The 22,771-nt window shown below is 43.7% G+C and overlaps 2 protein-coding genes across 5 annotated transcripts in view; both read left to right on the top strand.

Annotated features, from left to right (window-relative positions):
* Nucleotides 1-1,217: 1,217 nt before the first annotated feature.
* TRAF6 (TNF receptor associated factor 6) lies at nucleotides 1,218-18,369 on the top strand. Its single transcript, XM_072338763.1, has 7 exons — nucleotides 1,218-1,356; nucleotides 7,016-7,341; nucleotides 12,156-12,306; nucleotides 12,748-12,906; nucleotides 13,392-13,463; nucleotides 14,117-14,194; nucleotides 16,066-18,369. The coding sequence occupies exons 2-7, from the start codon at nucleotides 7,046-7,048 to the stop codon at nucleotides 16,945-16,947; spliced, it is 1,638 nt and encodes a 545-aa protein (XP_072194864.1). The 5' UTR covers nucleotides 1,218-1,356; nucleotides 7,016-7,045; the 3' UTR covers nucleotides 16,948-18,369.
* A 3,320-nt stretch (nucleotides 18,370-21,689) lies between these two features.
* PRR5L (proline rich 5 like) overlaps nucleotides 21,690-22,771 on the top strand; it is a 58,804-nt gene continuing 57,722 nt past the window's right edge. Inside the window, exons 1-2 of one of the 4 annotated variants that reach the window (XM_072338166.1) lie at nucleotides 21,699-21,738; nucleotides 21,976-22,716. The gene's annotated coding sequence lies outside the window, so the exon portion shown is untranslated. Of the gene's footprint in view, nucleotides 22,717-22,771 lie in introns of all 4 variants that reach the window. The other 3 variants (XM_072338164.1, XM_072338168.1, XM_072338165.1) reach the window with 3 other exon arrangements.

The following is a 22,771-nucleotide window of genomic DNA, read 5'->3' as shown; positions in this document are numbered from 1 at the left end:
TCCATGAAAAGGATGTAAGAAAATAGCCTCAAGTTGCACAAAGGTAGGAAGCGGGCTAGGTTGGATATTAGGACTTTTTTTTTTCACAGAAAGAGTGGTGGGTGATTGGAACAGGCTGCCCAGGGAAGTGGTGGAGTCACCATCCCTGGGGATGTTCAAAAACTGTGTAGATGTAGCACTTAGGGACAGACTCAAGCAGTGGGCCCTGGTGAACCTCGTGTGGTTCAACAAAGCCAAGTGCAAGGTCTTGCACCTGGATTGTAGCAAACCCTGCTATCAGCAAAAGCTGGAGGATGTAAGGATGAAGCATAGCCCTTATGAAAGGGACTTGGAGGTACTGGCAGATGGCAAGCTGGACATGAGCCAGCAACATGCCCTCACAGCCCAGAAAAGCAAACATATCCTGGGCTTCACTTCTTTTGAAAGAGTGGCCAGCAGTCAAGGTTGGTAATTCTGCCCCTCTACTCTGTGTGCTGGTGAGGCTTCACCTGGAGTACTGCACCCAGTTCTCAGTACAGGAGAGATGCAGACCTGTCGGAGTATGACCAGAGGAGGCCCTCAAAAATGATCCAAGAGATGGAACATCTCCTGTGTGAGGATAGGTGGAGAGAGCTAGGGCTGATCAACCTGAAGGATAGGAGGCTCAAAGACCTGACAGTGGCCTTTCAGCGTCTAAAGAAAGGAGCGTTCCAGGGACCAGTTCTTCACTGAAGATCTGGGGCCCTGGATCAGAGACAAAGTTCACACACGCTAGGCTTGGGTACTTGCCAAGGACAGGCACAGATGCACACAGTGAAATTCCCCCTTCTGTGTTTAGGGAAACGAAGCTGTGTTTGCATTCGTGCTGTCCTAGTTTTTCACTTCCTTAGAGCCACCCACTGTCACATGCTACTGGGAAAAGCCAACATCCCCACTGCCTCAGGTAGCACTGTATCCTTAAGCAAGCCTGGCCACGTCCCCACGGCACCGAGGGGCTGCTGCCACCAAGCAGCTTGTCCAGGGCAGGTACCACAAAGATGTAACCGAAAAGCTCAGATGCTTCTAGGCTGCGACGCATTGTTTCCAGGTGGGATGGCTTTCCCTAATCACATCACGCCCTATCCAATCAATGCTTTCTGCCCCGCTCTCCTGTCAGCGCTGTTATGTTTCACATCACGCTGCGCTCCAGCGTATTTTGATCCCTCCACAGGCGGCCGGAGCGGAAGGAGGAGCAGCACCCCAGGCCTTAGGCTGGTGACCCCACCGGGCCGGCAGGAGGCGCTGTAGCGGGTTCGGGCTCAGACGGCCGCCGCACCGGCTCGTCCCGAGGAGAAGGCGGAAGCGGCGCCCGGCGAGGAGCGGCCGACGAGGCTGGCGGTGAGTAGAGGCTGGCGCCGAGATTACGGCGGACCGGGGTCGACGAGGGCGCCGCGCGGTTGCATCTCGTTGTGGGACACCAGGAGCGTGAGAGCTCGGGGCCTGCGGGATGGGGCTCTGGGCGTTGTGTGGCGGCGTGAGTTCGGCTGGTCCTCAGCGAGAGCGCGCTCCGACACTCGGGCTTCGCCAGTGGGAGCCGCGGTGCTGAAGGAGGGCGGCTCCGTGGCTGGGGCACGTCGGGCTGAACGTCGGGCTGAGCTCCGCCGAAACCGAAAGTGAGCCCCGTGCCGGGTCAGCGCGCAGCTGGGTGCTGGGCCTGGGCCGGCAGGTACGTGGTGGGGCCGCGCTCTGGGTGCTGGTTTCTGTCGGCCTAGAGGGGACGAGCGCCACTTTTCTGGCTGTAAAGCGGAGACGATCGGTTAAGGGAGCTGCAAGGCTCTGTAATAAGGTCCTGCGGGAATCGGTGTTTCTGAAACTAAGAGCCTCCCTCTTATGTTAGAGGCTGGCAGATCTGCACGTTTATAGCACACTTATGAGTAGAAGTAGGAAGTTATGATTGCAGTAGTGCTTTCCATCCCTGTAACCTGGTTTAGAGCAGTAACTGTGAGTCTTCTCAGGCTTTTCTCCTCTGTAGGTGAGAGGATAGTGTTCTAATGATACCCCTTATGCCCAGCAGTTTGGGCTCACTGAAAGTAGCTCTGTCCTCTGATGAGTTCTTCAGGCCGAAGGCTGTTGCTATTGGCAGGGAAGCCATGAGCCACCAGCTGTGTTAGCACCTGCGGCTGAATGGTATCACCTTCCTAATTACAAAGGGGCCAGAAAAACAGCCCTGCAACCCGCTGCTATCAAAAAAGAAGTCCCAGCAGTCTATTGATTAAAGCAAGTAGGTGACTTCTTTTCTGGCAGGTATTGCTCTGGGTATAGCTCAGGGGGTGCTGTATCTCCTCCAGCTCTTCCAAGCACCTGGAGAGCTGCAGAGCTCAGGCAGACTCTGCTGTATGAGAAGTCAAGGGGTGCAAGTGGTGGTTTGAGGTTTGTAGTGCTCTAGCATTGCAATGCTGCTTTCTGTTTTGAAGGTTTGGTGCTATATTTAAGAAAACGTGTTCATTAAGTATTAGAACCTCAGGGTGAGAAAATGGCTGAGATAAATGAGCTTTTTCTTCACTTGTAGGACTTCCATGACTTTAACACGTGAGTAGGGGTAACTTTTGCTTCCCTGCAGTACACGTTAGGTAGGCAAGTATAAAAAGTTGGTCTGTGGAAAACTAAGGGTGCAAGATTCTGAGTACAAGGCACATCAAAAAGAAAAGTAAACGCAGGGCAGAGTGGAAAGGGGAAATGCCTGAGCTGTTTCAGAATGCGTGCTCAGTTCACCGCTTATTTTCCCGGTGTCTCAAACGATTTTACAAATGCTAGCTACAAGCAAACTGCTAACAAGCATCAACAGATGTAGATGATAATAAAATCCAGTTTGGAGGCTCTGCAGAAATGATGCTTGTTCTTAACCATATTTTTCCTGCCCTTTCTTGAAGTACTTTCTGTCCTGATGTTTACTGTGGCAGCATCTCAGCGGAACCCTTGCAGGTTTTTAGAAGGAACCAGAAGTTGTTTTCCACAGTTATGAGTTCTGCATGAATCTCCTGTTGCGTTTACTTGACTTGCCATTTGATAGCTTTGGAATGAAAGTGTTTTATAGGTATTAATTAAAATAAGCTTGTGTAATTGCATGTGTTTTGCCAACTTAGAGCCACAGTGTTGATAGTTGTACACCTAACAATGCAAATACTGCTTATCAGTTGTCAGACGGTTGATTAATCTGCCTGGGAGTTGCAAGTATTGCTTCATAAACAAATCAGCCGAAGTCACTCTGGTCTGACCCAGAAATCTGTATGACTCATGCATCTGTATGTACAGAACTCTTCTTAACGGGCCAGAAGAAGGAAAAAAAACACAAAGTTTGGCCTGCGGTTTGCTTGCATGACACTGAACGCATTGCCCTCTGACTTTGTCCCAGCTGAGCTGAAAGCAGTTTCATTAGGTTTACAGCTTCAAGTAAGGAAAGGGTCTTGGAAGAACCCTCTGTGCTGATTGTCCTGGCTGCTTGGTAGGAATCTTCTTGGAAAGGTCATGCTGAAATTAATTGTTTTCAATATTTACTAATTAATACTCAACATTTTCTGTACCATAACTCGTAAGTTCCCTGTGTAGCGGGTCCTCTGTGCTTGCCAAATGGATAGATATCATCTCACATTTTGGATAAGCAGGGTACGATGCTTAGACCTTATTGCTTTGTAAGGCAACAATGTAAATAGCAATGCAGAGCATGTTCCCTGCTGAAGAGAGGTTTCATTATGATTTATTTGGAAAAGCGGTGTGGGGACTCCATAGGCCCTACCTGTGTCTGCTCTGCTTTGGGGTCTTGAGAGTTGAATCATTACAGATGGAGCATTCTGGAGTCCTGCAGCATAAAAAAAATGATCAGACAGCCTGGCGGTACTGGTTAGGCTGGAAAGCACCTTCTTGTCTTCTGTCAAACAATACAATGTTGTGGCATTAGAGGGGAAAAAAAGAACACCTTCGGTGGCCCAGGGACTTGTGGTGCCTGGTGTGTGCAAGCTAAAACCTGCTGTCTATCTGCTCAGTGAGTGTGATGGGACTTCCCAGTGCTGGGAAATAGTGTTTCAGCTGCACTGGCAAATGTAGAGCAAATGTAGAGCTTGGGTTTTCTCTGACTGAGAAACTTCATGCTAACGGGGATTGGAATTGCCCTGTGGTGCTCTGGTTTAACTTCAGCTGTTCCTCAAAGTGAAGGCTGTTAGATTGATTACCTGGTTGAATACCAGGGTACTTAATGTGTTATGCTACTGATATCAATAAACTGGATGGACTTAAAAGGTTTTGATGTAGACAAGATAAAAGAAAATCTTTTTTTTTTAATATAGTTACATTTTGTTTGAAACTTCTGCAGGCCAAAATGTGCAACAAGAAACAGGGCATCCATATTACAGCACTGAAAGGCTGTGCAGGAATTGTTTTCAGCTGTGAAGAGGTAATTAGGCTCTGACTGCTGATCTGAGAGAGGGCTGAGTGGGCTTTCGTTAGGTATCCTGTGCCCCATGCCCATAAATGAATGGGGAGGACAGAATTTCCTCCCAGCTGAAGTGAAATGAGCAGAGCAGAAGGAGGAATCCTGTTACACATTTTATGAAAAACATGAGCAGAACTCAAGATCTGACTCTTAATCACCCTATTTAAATTTCCTCCTCTTTACAGGTTGGGAAATTTGGGCACAAGCAGATATGAGACTCGCGCTTCTTCTTTGCTCACCCTTTGGTCATATACAGACCAAAGTCTCCATGTGGGAGCAGAGTTTATCATTGCACAGGGGGATTTTTGTGAGGCCGGGATGTTGGCTGGTCGCACTGACTCATGCACTAGAATGACTCTGGTGTAGGATTTCTGTTTCCATAGACTCAATGTACATACCTGTTCTGACTGTAGAAACGGACAAGCAAGAAACACCACTTGCACAGCACTTGAATCTACGGCTGTTGAGATTTTTGAGTAAGATGATGTGATCTTTCTTACAAGAACAGTATTTCAAACAGTATGTTTTATTCTGGAAGCCTCTTAAGGGAAGAGTAGCTCACTCTGCAATTAACGTGACAACTGAGTTTGGGTAAAGCTGTGATATTTTCTTCCTCGTGACTTCCTGAATTCCTTTGTGATGTTGCTGAAGGATTTGTGTTCCTTTTCCCTTAATCTCACTGAATATCCCCCTGTGGTATGGAATAATGTGAGTTTTTCTAGTCCCATACTGGCCTGTGGATTCTAACCTTGCATACCCACCTACACACTCCATCAGCCCAACTTAATTCCTGTGCCTTTTTTTCACGAAATGTGGACTCATCATCCTCTGCCACAGCGCTTAAATACAAGTTGTTATGAAGGCTGCTATGTTAGATGACATATAGGGATAATACATGAGGACGGAGAAGAGGAATAGAAGAGTGAACTTTACCCCTTGGATGCAGCTCCAGGCAGCTGTGTTCTGGGATGGCTTCTGCATGAAGTAAGCAGTCTGGCTGCTTCACGCCTGTCCTGGGTGCTGCTTTGAGACTCTGTACCATAATGCTGTCCTGGCCATGCCAGAAGCACTGCTCTCAGATGCTGTTTGCACTTCTGCGTGCTTCAGTGAAATGGGAAGTATTGCACAACAGAAGAAGTTATGTTTTGATTCTAACCTTAACCTGTATATAATGTGTATAGCCTTTATATACAACCTGCTAATTTTGCCTGTTGAATGGCTGGCTTTTTTTTTTTTCTTTTTTTTGTAGATCTACCTTCATTTTCTTTCTGTCTGAATACACGGAGGAAAAATAGCTCTTTTATATATATATATATATATATATATATATATATATATATATACACACTGTTAACATGGTGGTGTTGCAATAGTTAAGGCTATCGTGCAGGTGGCCTAAGGCGCATGTGTGTAACACTGTGTTCACAGGCTTCTAGCTGAGGCTCCTTATGATCAGCATTTCTGTTGGAGTCTTCAGGTGTCATGTAGTAAGTGCCCAAATAAAACAATCTATGTCTCATCCTCCCTTTATCTGTGAATGCTGTTAAAATGGCTTGTGACGCTCCAATTCTGATAAAGGCAAGAAGTTCTGTGCCCTGAGCTTGTGGTTGGGTTAACCCTCGCTCTGCATCCTCACTGCCCATGGATGCTGTAGCAGTGATGCATGCCAGCAGTCCTTGCAGCCCAGCTCCAGGCTGATCCTTATTTTTCCATCCTGGATGTGCAAATGATGTGATAGTCTTGCTGTGAACGCGGGGGGGAGGGGGATGTTTTCTAAAAAACAGGCCTGGCCATGTCATGCACTCCTCCTCAGGGAAATGTGATTTTTATCTGACATTCTTACAGCACTGTCACTTGCCCTCCCTCCCACCTATACCGGAAGAGGGATGGCAGAGCATAAAACCTGTTTGAGCACTGCTGGCTGGTAAATAACATTCTGAGCTGCAGAACTATTAGCCTTATCTTCTGCGCAGCTTCTTACTCAATTTCAAGTCCTACTGACAGTTCTGAAGCGCTATCAGCAATGCCGCGCATTTGCATTTTGTTTGTGGCGTGTCCTTTGCTCTGTGTGGCTGCCCAGACCTACCTTTTATCTGTGGATTTGCACCTAAACTGAATTGAAACCTGTACTGCAAATCTCTGTATGCAGGAAATATTAAATAACATCTCTCAGTGCAAGGAAAATATGGAGCTGCGATATTGCTGCACTCCATTACAGGGCTTTTTGTGGATACTCTTTGAATGCTTTAAAAGAAAATATTGCCAAAGGAAGAGAGGCTTTTCTCAGTAGGCGCAGCAAGGAGAGGCAGTGTTTACAGAAATCAAGTAGTCAGATGAATCAAGTGGCAGGGAGGTGTGTGTGTGTCAGTTTTTCAAGTGACAGGATGCTCTGCTCCTTCTTATGAGTTATGAGGTAAGTATGAAAAGATGGAGAAATAAAGCCAGTGGTTGTGTGGAGAACCAAATCTGTAGCACTGCTCCATTGCTTGTGGCTGCTGCTGGATCTTTTCATGACTGGAAGGGGAGATCTTGGAGTATTTTACATTAACACATCTTTTTATCACCTTGCAGGGCATTCTTTGTGGCACTTGACCAGCTGCTATGAGCTTGCTGCACAGTGATAGCAGCTGTGGAGCCCGAGACATGGATGGCGGCTGCTGTGCGGCCATGGCCAGTGCCTGCAGTGGGGGAGCAAAAGAAGACAGCGTGAGCGTCAGCAGCGGGACTGGCAACCCTCCCAGCTCCTTCACGGAGGAGACGCAGGGGTACGATGTGGAGTTCGATCCACCCTTGGAAAGTAAATATGAGTGTCCCATCTGTCTGATGGCCCTCCGGGAAGCAGTGCAGACACCATGTGGGCACCGTTTCTGCAAAGGCTGCATTGTCAAATCAATAAGGTAAAGGCAAACTTATGGAAACTGTTGTTAAGAAGTCACTTGACTGAGCAAGCATTAGTTAAAAATAATGACTTATTTGGAGGATTCAGACATGGTTTCTATGTCCCTTCTTCAGCCCAGGTTTGTAAACCTTGTCTTCTACCTGTGAGTGCTTAGGTAACCACAAGCAGCTACTGACAACATGGTTTCTTGGCGCCGATATGGCAATTTGTACTTTCAGTTCTCCCCTTTCAGTCTGCTTCCTTGTAGGACTGGAGAAAGTAATGACAAAATAGTCTGGAACAAAGAGTTGAGAAACTGCTGTATGGGAAGGATGGGAGAGAAATATGGAGGCAAGAATAGGCTGAGCTTGTAATGCTGAATGCTTGAGAGGAGAACGGAGGGCAGAGAGCATGCTGACTTGTAGACTGTACTTCCCTCAAATGTGGAGTACAGTCATCACTGTCCCACCTATGCCAGTGACTATTAAATCACATTGATAGAAAGTTAGATATTACTATATTTTTAATTCTTGACCCAAGCCAGATTTCTTACTCATGGATCAGTCCCTTAGCTCAAATGTCAAGGTGCTTTAGTAGGAGTCTTAACTGTGTGACCCACATATGGAATTGGTTAATTTCCCAAATTACTTTGCATGCCTTTGTACATAAAATCAGACTGTCTTCAATGTTACTTTAAAATGTATTTTTATTTTCTCCATGCAGTTGTTTTTTAGCATGCAAAATAGGCAGTACTTTCTTGTTTGGCTTTCCATACGTTATCCATAGTGGGTTTTTTTGTTTTGTTTTGTTTTTTAATCCATAGCTCATCATTTTTAGCTCACTAAATTAATTGCACGCCAGCAACAATGTTCTCTGAAGGCATTGTTTTGTGGACTTCTCTGTAGTTTCTGCATTGGCTGATACTAATGTATTTCTTCACAATGTCCCTTTTGGATGGAGGAGGAAGGTGTTGGAGCTCAGTAAAAGATGAACGTAATTCATCAGCATTCTCTACTTCTGACAGCAGAAGGGCAGGTTATTCTCTAGAGAGCCTGAAACTCTGTTTGCAGCTCTGCTTTGTAACATGAGTTTCATCAGCATTTCTGAGGAAAGGATGCAAGTTCATTATCCAGAAAATGCAGAGTATCCAAGTTGTTCACGCATGAAAAGTGACTCCCCTGTGTGTGCTGCAGTGGAGGCTCAGAGATGCTCAGTTCTCCAGTAACCTTGCCATGAAATCACTCTGCTTCATTGGTTTCTTTCCTCATTTGCTACATTGCTACTTCTGGAGAAGGGAAAAAGTAAGTCAGATCTTACCCAACTGCATTACTCAATGTCATTCATGTCAGCCAAGAGCATGGAAGAAAGCAAAAATGAAACTAAACCTGTCAGCTTTAACTGTAGGTGTCCAGTTTCCTGTGTATAATCAGGTGGCATCGATTTCTGGCCTTTGCTTCACATGTTTAATCATAAATTATTTCAAGTGGTTGTGATGCATAAATCCATGTGTGATTGTAAGCATCAATTTAGACTTCCATACTAATAGAAGCTGCTACATTGTGGAATTCCTTATTTGGTTTTCTGGTGTTTGTTTTGCAATAGTTTTTATATTCATTAACTTGGGTATTGCTGGAAGAACCAAAAGATAAGAAATCTGAAAGCCTTTGAACGTGAGGATGTTGCCTACATTAGTCAGTACTGAGTGTTAGAAATCTTTATTCACCAGTCATTTCAAAGATAATCATATTAAAGTTACCAAAACTGGGTCTCTCTGGTCTTTTATCTTCTGTAGTGATCCTGTTTTCTAATCTTCCTGCTGCAGATCTACCTAGATGGCCATTGGTAGAACTGACCCTTGTGTTTAGTGAGGAACTGCAGTAAGCTTGTGTTCAGAACAGAGCATCTCATAACAGGTAGAGAAACTTTTCTTAAACCTCAGGTGTGGGAAATGGTTTCTCTTCTGTTAATTAACAGAGTATCTGTTCTGCTCAAAGGTTTGGATCTATAAACAATAACCAGAGGTTTTTCCTTTTTGTATGCTCTTTTTCCCCTTTGTACTTTATCTCTGAAATTACTACTGGCAATTTCAGTGAATGCTAAACAAGAGTGTTGAGCATTCCTTGCCTTGGAGACTATCAGTCATCACTGTGATATTTCAGATGTTTCAATAACAGTAAATCTTCTCCCTCATTCCCCACCAGCATCTATCTGGGATTCAGAGAGCACTTAAGGAATCAGAGCCAGAAAGAAGTGCCGGACTGTTCTGAGGTGCTGAATTGGGATGCATGGGCTGAGCTATTGATTTGGACTGTCACTGTAGTATCCACAGTCCAACACTTATTTGAGGTTTGTGGTGTCTACAGTACAGTATTAATGGATGTCATTGAGAAGTTTGTATAGAATTAAAAGGGACTGGAAAGTGACTTTTACTGAGTGATATTTTTTTCATTAAGTGATAATCTTTCATTTCTGCTTCCCTGCTATACAGTCTGAGTGAGCACTGAGGATTAAGTGATACAAGGTGGTTGGACAGGTAGTTGTTGAGCAGATGCTTCTTGTGACATAGACAACAGTTGTAGTTGCCCATGCTGAAGAAACTACCTGCAGCTCAAAAGATTTATGCCTAAAGAATAAGGGGAGAGAGAGCTTTTAAGTGCTGTAGTCTTAGATCTTGTAATGTTAAGGGCATGGTTATGCCAGTTGGTTTTGATCACAGTAAGCATTTGCTTCCCAGCAAACCTTGGCAGAGTGAAGTGCCTTAAAGTGCAGTGAGTCACAATAGTGAAGAAGCTTACCTGCTTTAGTAACTACAGATAATAGTTTACAAACATTGCTGCATACAAAGTAGTTGATAAGAAATTTTAGGAAAACTAAGTTCAGATGCAATAGCTAATTAAACTTCATTCTATTCTCCTTTGTCGTACACCAAAGCAACTTAGGGCTTACAGTGGGGCTCACCAATTTTCAGAACTGTCTTTATCTGATCAGTGAATTACAAGCTGAGAAAGGGCAGCAGTGAAAGCTTTGGGTGCTAGCAGTTCATTAGGTAACTCACATGGCTCCTATTAAAGTATACACAGACTGCTTTGCTTCTAGGCTAAACTGACTAGTTGTTAATCACAGAGCAGATATTTCTTCAAACTAAGTTATTTCTGCCTTTTTATAGAAAATGCCATTCATTCTTAACTTTACTGTTAAACCGCTTCTTATTTAAACAAGAGATCTGGTCATGGTTATATATAATGAATATGTTCTTATCTTTCGTGTGTGGAAGTCAAGCTGCTGCTGTACCAGCAGGCCTACCAAACTACCACTGCACTGCATTAAGCGAGGTATTTGTGACCAAGCTGTCAAAAAGTGACTGCCTGTAGATTGTGTGTGATCTGGGGGAACACTTCTGGTCTGTGATAAAGATCAGCATGTTGCTAAGGGAGCTGTGAAATGAAGCTGCTTGCTAGGTGTTGTCTTTTTTCCATTTGCTTACGAGCGTGGTGGTCGGACTTGTGGAGAGCAACTCTTGTAAGCCAAACCTAGGAAAGGAAGTTCATTGTCATTTTCTAAACTCTGATTGTTACCCCTCACTTCCTCTGGCAGCATTACTGCTGAAGGAGTGCTGACCCATTATTTCCTTTTCCAGCAAAGAGCACGAATTCACTCCTGTCCTCCAAAGCACGTGGGGTTCTTCTTCCCCTCACACTTGGAAGCAGTAATAACGTACTGGCCTTTGATCTTTGCACCACAAGCGTGCTCTCACATTTTCCCACCCCATGGGTTTTTCCATATTTTTGCTATTTCCAGTTGAGGAAAAAAAAAAATAGAATCATAAAATATCCCAAGCTAAAAGGGACCCACAAGGATCAACGAGTCCAGCTCCTGGCTTTGCACAGAACCACCCAAAATTCAAACCCTGTGTGGTTGTCCAAACAGTCCTTGAACTGTGGTAGCCTGGGGCTGTAATCACAGCCCTGGGGAGCCTGTTCCATTGCCTGACCACCCTCTGATGAAGTATCTTTTGCTGATATCCAACCTGACCCTCCCCAAATGCATCTCCATGCAAGCAGACAGAGCCTTGTGAAGTGTTAACAGGCTGTGAGTTTTCTTATGCAAGTTGCATGAACCAATGCTCCACCATTGGACTCCAGGGTTCCACCAGTTAGCAAAGACTGCCTGGTCATAAAGGCTTCAGGTACAATATGCAAATCCAGCACTGTTTTCATAGTTCTTAGTAACTTCTGTGTCAGGAGTTCTTTACCCACATTGCTGTATAAATACATAAATTGAAGGGTGGCCAACTTATTGAGTGGTTGTACAAAAAAAACAGAGATAGCTTTTCAGAGAGTTCCAGATTAACTTATTTCACAGAAAAGATTGCTTTCTATCCCAGCAATGATCTCCTTGGCTGCTCATAAAGTGAGAAAGGAGGAAGAGCATGCCTAGCAATTTCTAAAGGACTGCTTTGGAATTGTGTGAGAAATATTTCCATGTTTCAGCTGTGTGAAGTACTCACAGAAACAAGGCCGTAAGTTCTTGTGTTCTCTGCATCCTCCACAAGCTTATTTGCAGGGTATCTATCATGTCATTTGGACAGTTAAAAGCTACTGATTTAGAACAGCTCTGCGATCTCAATAGTATTACCTCAAATGAAACTTTATGCTGTCAGTTTTTTCTAACTGATGTCATATAACTTTAGTAACTGTCACATAAATGCTTTTATTTTCCAGGACTTTCTTCACGTTTTGTTACCTGGCTGCTAATGTTTTGGTAGTATAAAAGTACTTTAAATTAAGGGCAAAAGAAACTCAAAATCATTTTCCTTTCTTTCTGGCACTGTAGAGATGCGGGGCACAAATGTCCGGTAGACAACGAAATTCTACTTGAAAATCAACTCTTTCCAGACAACTTTGCTAAACGGGAAATCCTTTCGTTAACGGTTAAGTGTCCCAACAAGGGCTGCAGTATGAAGATGGAGCTGAGGCATTTAGAGGTGAGAATTAGTTCTGACAACACAGAACCTTGTTTTTTATGGACGAGGAAAAATTCAGACTAACAAAAGGGGTCATACCTGTTCGTACTGATTGCATTCATTCAAGCCTATTGCTGCACTTTTAGTTTTGTTCTGATGAGCATATAGTTGTCATTCGCTGATTCTCAAAACAAACAAACAAAAAAAAACCCATGGAGTAAAGGAAGAAACAAGCTGAGTTTTAGTGGTGAGCATTCTTAGAGCTTTCAATATGTGAAGTCCTATCTTGGCCATAGAACATGGAGTTGTCATTGGTAAAGTCAGTATAAGCACACATAGGGGTCTTCTTGGAAAGAAAGGAGGGTTGCTGTTAGTTCCTCTTGTGCTGTGCCTTATCTGAAAAGCAGGTGACAAATCAGCACTTGTTTTCAGTATCAAATCTCTCTTTTTGTCCTTGCTCAGGAGCACCAGATGAATTGTGATTTCACCACCGTGGAATGCCCGCAGTGCCAAGGAGCCTTTCAGAAGAACCACCTCAAAGAGCACATGACACAGGAGTGTCCGCGGCGTCAAGTCTGCTGTCCAAACTGTGCCACATCTATGGCTTATGAAGATAAAGAGGTACTTAGTAGGAGTCTTTCAGCCTCCATTCATATGGGTTTGCTCATAAATGTGGCATCAGGTCTTGTAGAGAGGAAAAAAAAAGCTTTGGTCTAGAGGAGTTCTTTGAGCTGCATAGGTGAGAAGCTCTGAACACCAAGGCATTTATCTGGGAACCTTGCAGTGTGAAAAGATGTCTAACAGCTGTTGCTTTTCAGCCTCCTCATCAGAGAGGGGCAGTACCTACTGGCAAGTAATACACACAACAGTATCCCACACTTACAGTTTGTATACCTGGCAGAAAGGATCAGGAAGTGATCTTCTGAGGATACCTGCTGCTAAGACATGAGAACAGGATCACTTCAAAGTTCTTCTCCTAGCTCTACTTTTTTAACTTTATTTCTCAGTTGCATTCAGCTTTAAAATGTCTCATCAGAAGTGATTAGCGTTCTTTTAAATTGCGTAATGTTATTAATTTGTTTTCTTCTACTGCTGTTTGTTAACAGCTTCATGACCAAACCTGCCCTCTCGCCAATGTATTCTGTGAATATTGCAACACAATGCTCATCAGGCAGCAGGTAAGAAACTACTTTTTTGTGTGTGTGCTTTATCCAGGCCTGATGTTTTGTACTTAGAAATGCGGACGTTCTCTGCAAAGTATAAGCAAATATATAAAGTAAATACAAGCATGTTTGTCCTTAAGATAGCTGTGCTGCAGCCACTTCTTTACAGAACAGCTTTTGTGTTTTTCACAAATCTCAAATGAAATCTGAAGAAATGGTTTCTCTCCTGGCTGTTAAATCTCTCCCCATCTCTCTTAAAAAAAGTTGCATCCGCTGCAGGTGTAATAGTGATTTAAATGCTGTTAAAAGGCAAGCATCACTTCAGATTAAATAATGAACTGTGAAACTGTGTAACAAGAGAATGCGAAATAATAGGTTGATAGATGACCTGTACTGAGCTTATAAACAGTCTTTGGCCTGAGAAACCTGAAATTATCCTTTATTCTAGTCAGGGCTTGCAGGGCATCAGCTGAAGCTGTCCAGCTTTTTGGGATGAGGATGAACAGGGAGAATTTGGAGCAATAATTGGGTCTGTAAGACAGGGACTGTAAGGAAGATTGAAGTAATGTGGTCTTATTGAGAAGATAATAAGCAAGCCAAGCTTTTACAGTGCTATAAAGAGAATATTCTTGATGCAGAAAACTCATTTCAAACCTGATTTGTTTTAGATGCCTAACCATTACGACAATGACTGTCCTACTGCCCCAGTACCATGCTTCTACAGTGCCTTTGGGTGTCCTGAAAAGGTAAGCCTTGTCAGAAGCATGAGCTGCAGGTATCTTGCATGGCTGGTTGTCTGTTCCTACTGTCTCATCTACCAACCCAAACTTTCAGTGATTAGTGGAGTTTGGAGGCATTCTAATTCTAAAACACTGCATGTTGATCCAGTGTCTTTCGAAAGCCTTTCTCAAGTTTAGAGAACTTGAATGATGTACCTGATGAATGTATATGATTTCATGATTGTATTCTCAACTTTATACCAGAGAAGTAACTTCAAACATTTCTTACAAAGTTCTGACCAAATACAGTTATAATTTGTCAGGTTTGGTAAAGAAGACTTGAGAATGTTTTAAATATGATTAAATTCCAAAACTACGTGATCTGGTGTCAATGCTTTATGGGCTGGTTCTATGACTAGCAGGGCGAGAGCATGCACAGACTCATACACTGGAAATGGGGAATCATAGCAGGACTTGAGTTGGAAGGGATCATCAAGCTCTAACACCCTGCTTGTAGGCATGGCTGCCAACCTCCAAATATAATAATAGACCCGGCTGCCCAAGGCCCCATCCAACCTGGCCTTGAACACCTCCAGGGACAGGGCAGCCTGTTCCAGCACCTCACCTCTCCCTTGGTAAAGAACTTCCCCCTGACATCCAACCTAAATCTTCCCTCCTTCAACTTAAAACCATTTCCCCTTGTCCTGCCATTATTTGCCCTTTCAAAGAATTGACTCCTGTTTATAGTCTCCCTTTAGGCTGCAATAATGTCACCCTGCAGCCTTCTCTGCTCCAGGCTGAACAAGTCCGGCTCCCTCAGCCTGTCTTCGTAGGGGAGGTGCTCCAGCCCTCTGCTTATCTTTGTGGCCCTCTGGACCCTCTCCAACAGCTCTTTGTCTTTTTTGTATTGGGGGCCCCAGATCAGGAGGCATTACTCCAGATAGGGCCTCATTAGGGCAGAGTAGAGAGGGAAAAATCGCCTCCCTGTCCCTCCTGACAACTAAATAATAAGGGAAAGGGTATGGAGATGGGCCTAAAAACAAAACAGCAGCAACAATCAGAGGAGAAACCAGCTAATATACTAAATAAAATATCAGAATGCAAGCTAATACTCTATGATACAATGTCATACAATATAATTAGAACTGAAGCTAATAAATAAAATGAGAATGTCTGAAGGCCTTACACACTTAGTGCTGAGGTGAGATGTCTAGCCAGGCCAAGAAGAAGGGAAAAAGGAGCCATCTTGTGGTATGTGAATGGTTTTATCTTTCCCTCTAAACAGCACAGTCATCTGGGGGATGTAGTTTGTAGTTGTTCTTCTCTTCTGAGTACTGGGTACCCAAAACTACCCACGATCCACAGAATTGGAGCATTAACTCTTTAACTCCTGGTGCACTGTATGATGTTACGATATGAAGTACTGATAATAAAAACCATAAAGCCACGACAGCTGGATATTTTTATTTCTCTGTGCAATTACTCTGAAAATTAACCCTCTCATCCTCTTGCCATCAGTTCTCAAAGGTCTTTATCATCTGGTACCAGAGAGCCGTTCCTGCAAATCTACAAGGAAATGCAGTGCTGATTTAGCACACAAATACTTTTTTTGTTGCTGATGCTTTTTCACTAGGTGTATATTTTGTCAAACAGCATTTGTCCCTTGACGTTTGAATATATTTTTTTCATTTATTGTAGCTGGTTTTGGATTTGAAGCCCTCCGTTGGTACTCACATCACCTTTGCTGCTTTGGCTCATTGTTTGTCTTTGACTTGAATTCTGTTTTTTTCTCTTATTACAGGACTTGTTTGATTTTTATTTATTTTACTCCTTAGCACCACGTTTAGGGTGTGATTAATGTGTGATAGATTCTTACTGCTACGTCTCTTTACTCCTAGATGCAGAGGAATGAACTGGCACGACACATGCAGGAATTCACTCAGGTTCACATGAGAATGATGGCTCAGAGCATTCAGAATATCAGTGTTACTGCTACAAACCCTGTACCCTTTATCAACGGCCTACCGTTTGAGCCTGCCCTCTTCTCCCACGTGACACGTGCCCCATATAGTTGTAATCCAGAAGTTGAAAACTTTAAAGAAACTATTCAGCAATTGGAAGGCCGTCTGGTGAGACAAGATCACCAAATCAGAGAACTCATTGCAAAGATGGAGACGCAGAACACTCACATGGCAGAACTCAAACGTACTATCCGAGATTTGGAGGGAAAGATTACTGAAATGGAGGCACAACAATGTAATGGTATTTACATCTGGAAGATCGAGAACTTCAGTGGACTTCAGAAAGCCCAGGAAGAAGAAAGACCTGTTGTGATGCACAGTCCCGGCTTCTATACTGGAAAACCTGGCTACAAGTTGTGTTTGCGCCTGCATATCCAGTTACCAAATGCTCAGCGGTGTGCTAATTTTATATCTCTGTTTGTCCACACGATGCAAGGAGAATATGACAGCCATCTGCCTTGGCCTTTCCAAGGCACTATACGACTTTCTATTTTGGATCAATCGGAAGGCCCTGAAAGGCAGAATCATGAAGAAGTGATGGAAGCCAAGCCAGAATTACTAGCCTTCCAGAGACCAACAATTCACCGCAATCCAAAAGGTTTTGGTTATGTGACTTTCATGCACCTGCAAACTTTGAAGCAAAGAACCTTTGTAAAGGATGATACCCTTCTGGTGCGCTGTGAAGTTCTAACACGTCTCGACTTAAACAGCCTTCGCAGGGAAGGATTTCAAGCTCGCAGTACCGATGGAGCTGCGTAACCAAGTCTTAAGCAGAGGGATGGAGCCCTGGTCATACTCTTCCACCACAGATACATGCACGCTCCATTGTCCATATAGACTGAATGAATAAGATTGTAAATGCCACCATAGTTGATCTTCACCTGAATAGCTCTATGAGGTCACGTGCTTGAATACTAGCAATTGTTCTCTATTAAAGTTGTAAGCTACTTCTGTAGCAAGCTAACTAAAAGCGTGGTTAATCAAAACTTAACTGCCTACAGAAAAATCCTACTGAAGTACCTATGCATTTCTGTTTGGCAAGTGTGAGCCGTATCAGAAAAGACCTGTAAATCTTTGCAGCTCAGTGCCTTGGTGTAGATACTGCAGCAGGGAAATCATAGGTAGGTAAATTAATAAAGATGAGGGCTGGGCTTTTTTTTTCATGGAGTTTGGGAAAGCTTTGTCTTGAGTGAAATGGTTTCTATATTGACTTACCTAGGATTTTTGACTGTGCTTCTCTTGAAATCTGAAGTCAAGTTAAGGCTTTGCTGACATAACAAGGTGAGATACTTTGAACCTTTGCTACAGTTAGAAGTTGTGTGTCAGTATCAAGTTGATGGTAGAATTTCTGAAGGCAGGTGGTTGTGTTGTTGAGGAAGGCTAAGAGAGCCAAGATGGTCCTAAAGTGCTACTCCCCACTGCTCTCTGATCCAAACTTTCCTAAGTGAGTGTATGTGGTGTGTGTTCCAGGCCCAGAATCTCAATCATTGTCACTAGAGGTAAGTGTAGCATTAGACTGAGGTGTTGTCAGGAGGTGGGTAGATACATGAGCAAAGGTATACAGTAACCAGGCAGGGTTGCAGAATTTGTTGCATTTTTTTTGTTGTTGTTGTTGAAACCTACATTTGAAGCAGTGTTGAACTTGGGATCTGCATCTGAGTCATCCCTTCCCTTGACGTTCTGGGTAATATTAACTATGTAATCTCTTAATACTCAGTGGACAGCTGGCCATGTCAGCTTACAGCTGTTGTGGCCATTTCCTGTCCCATTAGACAATAGGTCCTTGGGCCTCCTTAACACTTCGGGAGAGAAGAAAAGCCTATTAATTAGTGTGAAGGAAAACCTGCAGTCCTGTTTGTACTCAGGAAAAAAACCTGCCTTCCGTAACAGCTCTTTAACCAAACACTAAGTTCACTGGTTCAAGGATTCGTGAGCTTCCTCATCTTACATGTGTTGCTGTTTCCTCTACTTCTTATTTATATGCCATATAAATACTAGTTTTGACCAGTCAAAGCAGAGTAGGTGAGTTCATTGGTGCTAATAATTTACCATAGTAAAGCATCCAAAGCATGGATCTTTTCCTTCAGAAACCGCAAAGAGAAGTATTGCTCCCTAACTGAAGTGTACGGCTTAAGGTAGAGTGAAGCAGTAAGCCCTACAGGAGCATCTCTTTTCCATTATTTCTGCAAAGAAAAAAAAAAAATAAAATAAAAATGGTGTGAAATAGGGTCAGGACTCAGGATGCTGCAACTTAAAAGGCACTGAAAAGCAGCCCAAGTATGCAGCCCCTTCAGAGCAACCTCATGGGGATCATCATTGGGAAAGTGCATGTAAGTGCATCTACTTAATAGGCACCAGACTAAGGAACAAAAACTAAAGTACATTGATAGGGGAGATTTCTTCACCTACTTGTAGGAACTTAAAAGTTGCAGGCCCCTCCACCTTTACTGGTTTGTTCAGCTGGATACAATGAACCAATTCATTTTGCAGATGGAGCCTAATAACTGCAGAGAGATAGTTCAGTTAAGTGTTGTTGCTGCTGAATGCTGAACTTCTGGCTAATTGTGACAGTCACAAGTGACTTCTTAGTATATTTGTTGTATTTGGAGGACAAGTTATCTTATATTACTCAGTAACAGGAAAAGTTCCATGCTTTGCATCTGTCTATTTTAACCTCTTAAGTCATACTGCATAGCCTCATCCCATTAACTGAGTTAATGTGTCCCCAGTTAAAGCAGTGGTGATAGTTCAGCCATTCTCAGTGACAAGCTTTTAGTACGTGTAACAGTACTCAGATCTGCGGTAGCCAGAAGACAGTTCTTTACACTGCACAGCAGTTCTGCAGTCCTTTTTGGACTGTTTGTTACCCATCATTTTCCAAGATATTCAAACATCACCGTTCTCCTTTTTCTGGGTGGGTCGGTGGAGAAAGGCAGAAGAAGGACTGCTAAGTAGTAGCAGGAAGCAGCTCTCGGTTCCTTACCCTGGTGATGTTAACAAAAGGGCCCTGTCTGATCTAAGAGTTTATAACAAAGACCCACTAAGTGCATTAATACTTTCCGTTTGAAGCTTTGTGTTAGGAAACTTTCAACTACAACAAACTGAATTCTTGCTTTGAGCCTTTTCTGCTACATTAGATATAGTTCTGCTTCAGGAGGAAACTCAGTGTGGTGGCAGGTTCAGATGTTTAAATGATTCAGGTTAACATTGTACAATAGCACAACCCAATAGCGAATAGAAAGCACAATAGAAAGCATGTATTGACCATGTAAGTAGGAATGCTAGAGTCACTGCTGCTATTCTACTCATTTCTGTTTTGTTATTATCAAGTAGAATTCCGAGTGATGCCAGGCTACCATAATGCCAGAGTTTTACCTAAGCTTTGACAGCTAATGTGCTAAATATTAATTACTTCTGCCCTGAAAGAGAAATGTTAATGAAACATTAACTTATGTATTAGTTCCGTTCCCTTTTCTTTCCCCACCTTTAACTGCAGTTCCAGTGTTTTCTCTTTCAAATAAGAGCAGCATCTTCAGCCAATGGAAAAACTGAGGAGTCTGGATTGGTCCCATCTCACTGTACTTGTCATGACTCTGACCCTTTATTCACACTTTCCCAAGGTTAGTACAAAAGTGCTCGGTTTCCATATGGAAATAGTCTTATTTAAATAGTCTCTTTATTTTTCCAACCTTAAGAATTTGATCATTCGTTTTAAGAAATCTTTATGGTGAGGTGGGCTGAGAACTCCTTTAAAAATGGAAGCAGAATAGCGGGCAGCCTTGAGAGTCATACCTGAAACAAACAAAAATAGGAGTATTCAGTCAGTTTCCTGTCTAGTTCTTTCAGGAATGAGGTTCTCTACCTTTCTGCCACTCGTGATGCTTTGCAGTATTATTGGATCTCAAGGTGTTTCAGTAAGGGGCTTAGCTTTGTCTTCTGAATTTCAGTCATCTTGAATGTGCTTCAAGTCAGACTCTTAGTACATGCATTTGCAAAGCTGCTATGGCACATTTTCCAGTTATAATATATTGCAGATGTGTTCTCTTTTTGCCTCTGAATGTCTTCCCCTGCAGGGCAGGGAAAAATGTACTGAAAATGTTGGTATGTGATGTATATATGTGGGAGCTCAGCATGAGCTACCTCGTGAAGTGGTCTCATGTTATGCCTGTTTGTGTTTGCTGGCGAGGGCTTCAACTCGCTAATGAAAGAAATCAGGGTGGCCTTTCTGCTCTTCTCTAGAGAGACTCTCATCATCGAGTACCTTAATGATAGATGCAAGAGATTATTCTGGGGTCAGTGTTAGAAGTTTGTATTGGTTTCCATTTGAACAGAATTTAAGGTACTCTTGTTCCTTTTAAAGTATCAATAGATTAATATATTTTGTAATTAATACACACCTATATTTCTGACAGGATTTTTTTAAAAAATAAAGTAATTAAACCATGCGTTGTATGGTACATCTTTATTCAAAGGGAGAGCTGTATAAAGCATCAGCTGCTCCGGAACTTGGTTCTCTCTCTGTCTTGTGGGTTTTAGTTGGCTGTGTTATATAATACTTGCTCTCCATCACTGTAAGTCAAAAATGCTGCATGTATTTCAATAGGGAAGGATTGTTGTTGTTTATTAAGGGCAGTGGCAGCTTTAGTCACTGTTAGAATGTATTGAAAGAAAATTGTTTGGTGATGGTCCTGTAATGTAAGCATTGAGAACCATTTAACACGGCCACCTGTTTGGCCACAGGAAAGGACAGACAGACAGGGGCTGAACTGGGGGTAACAGAGAATAACTGGGGACACCAGGGACCAATGGGGGATAACCAGAGACAACATGAAAACTGGGGACCAACCAACAGGCAACAACAGGAAGAGACAGAAGACAAGGCAAAGACACTGACTTTTGTTGGCTCCATCTGAAAGGACAGCGTCCGAAGAGCAGACTGGTGCCGCCACCACCCTTCCACCATCCAAGTCTTTACTTCAGGGTGTCTGTTCTTTGAGGTTTGGGGTTGGTTTTTATTGTGTTTTTTTTGTGTGTGTGGGTGTTGGGGGGGGTTAATTTTTGCTTTGCTGACTTAATTTTTATTATTATTATTATTATTCTGAGACCTCACCTATGCCAACAATACCCATCTATGTGAAAAAACACACGTCCCCAGTTAAGCACTGTTCCTGTGAGTGTGTCAGATCTCAGAACAGCAGGAGGTTGTGCAGTTTCTGCCATCTCCTTCAGTTCAAATGTTTTCCTTTAAGGCATAACTGCCTTTGTTGCTTATTGTTAATTTCCCCTTACCCATAAAGAAGCAGTTCTACCACAGTAATCCCAGCTCGTAATTTATTCCAAGCAGACCCATTATCATTCTCATCTGTTATAGTTCCATCTGGGAAAAAAAGTATTATCTCCTTGACTTTACTTTTGTTTTGTGACATCAGCCGGACTGTTCTATAACACACGTTTGCCGCTGCGCTGCGACCATTTGTCCCTCGCCTCTTGCCGTACCTCTCGCGAGACTTGCGGAGGGCGGCTGGGTGTCATGGCGCCGTCGTGATCGAGGTGACCGCTCTTGGGCGGCGGAGCGCGGTCCTCCGCAGTCCCTCTCGCGTCGCGAGCTGTGCCGAGCCGCCGCACGGTCACCGTCCACGAGGCCGCTGGGCCAGCGTGGGTTTGCACGGCGGTGTGGCCGCCCCGGGCAGGCTGTGCTGAGCAGGGCAGCGTGCAACGGGTGGACCTCGGAGCTCTGGTATCAGTTCCGCTTCACTTACGTCAGTGATTTTTATGTTCTTTTCCCAGGCCGTTTTCCAATGGTAGGATTTGCTCAGATGCCTGATCTTGAGTTAGCATTTCACATCAGTGTGCAAGCCGCTGGCAAAGATGAATAATAAGATGGGTTACCTGTTGAATGCGGGCAGGTACTTGTGTAGGTGCAGCCCCGTGCCCAGACCATTAGCTGCCACAAACAGGTGTGTTGTACGGAGCGGCAGGCACTGGGATTGCCTGGAGAATGTGAACTGCAGGACGTTGTTTCTAAATACTTTTCCCTCTCTACGTGGATCACCTCTGATTTCTGTCCCAAAAGGCAGATGTTTTTGGCGCAGGTGATGAAGTACAGCAGGAAAAAAGGAGAGAGGCTGCGGTGAGCAAGCAGGCTCCGCAAAGCTCCTTGGAACTGCAGAAGTTGGAGGGCGATGTGCAGAACTTCAGAGCGAAGGCAGCGCTGGATCAAAATGAACAGTTCTTTAACAGACTCCATAAGTGTGCCTGTCCTAGCGATGTGCTGGATTTGGCCTCAGAGTCTGCTGTCTCCACTAAGCAGTTCACAAACTGTTTAACTACCATTTGGAAGCTCCTGAGAAAGATGTCAGAAGACCAGCAGCACTGTGAGAAGCGGCTCATCTTTGAGAACCCGGCCTTTGTCAGGCTTTGTCAGCAGCTGCTGTAGGACTCCTGAAGGATGACACGGGGTGACCTGGTGTTCAGTCTGCACGCTGTGCTGAACCTCTCTTAGTCCAGACTTTGTTGAGGGTGTGCCAGGTAAGCATCAAAATCCCTCATGGATGTTTGGGCTGAAACACCGGGGTTAGTTTAT

Source organism: Excalfactoria chinensis, chromosome 5, assembly GCF_039878825.1.
Source record: "Excalfactoria chinensis isolate bCotChi1 chromosome 5, bCotChi1.hap2, whole genome shotgun sequence".
Classification (NCBI taxonomy): Eukaryota; Metazoa; Chordata; class Aves; order Galliformes; family Phasianidae; genus Excalfactoria; species Excalfactoria chinensis.
Note: the sequence above shows the minus strand (reverse complement) of the source record. Positions and strands in the feature narration are given on the sequence as shown.

Coding starts and splice junctions, on each gene's coding strand:
- TRAF6 (XM_072338763.1), top strand. CDS start 7,046: ATGAGCTTGCTGCACAGTGATAGCAGCTGTGGAGCCCGAGACATGGAT. Junction 7,342..12,155: donor TGCATTGTCAAATCAATAAG/GTAAAGGCAAAC, acceptor CTGGCACTGTAG/AGATGCGGGGCACAAATGTC. Junction 14,195..16,065: donor CCTTTGGGTGTCCTGAAAAG/GTAAGCCTTGTC, acceptor CTTTACTCCTAG/ATGCAGAGGAATGAACTGGC.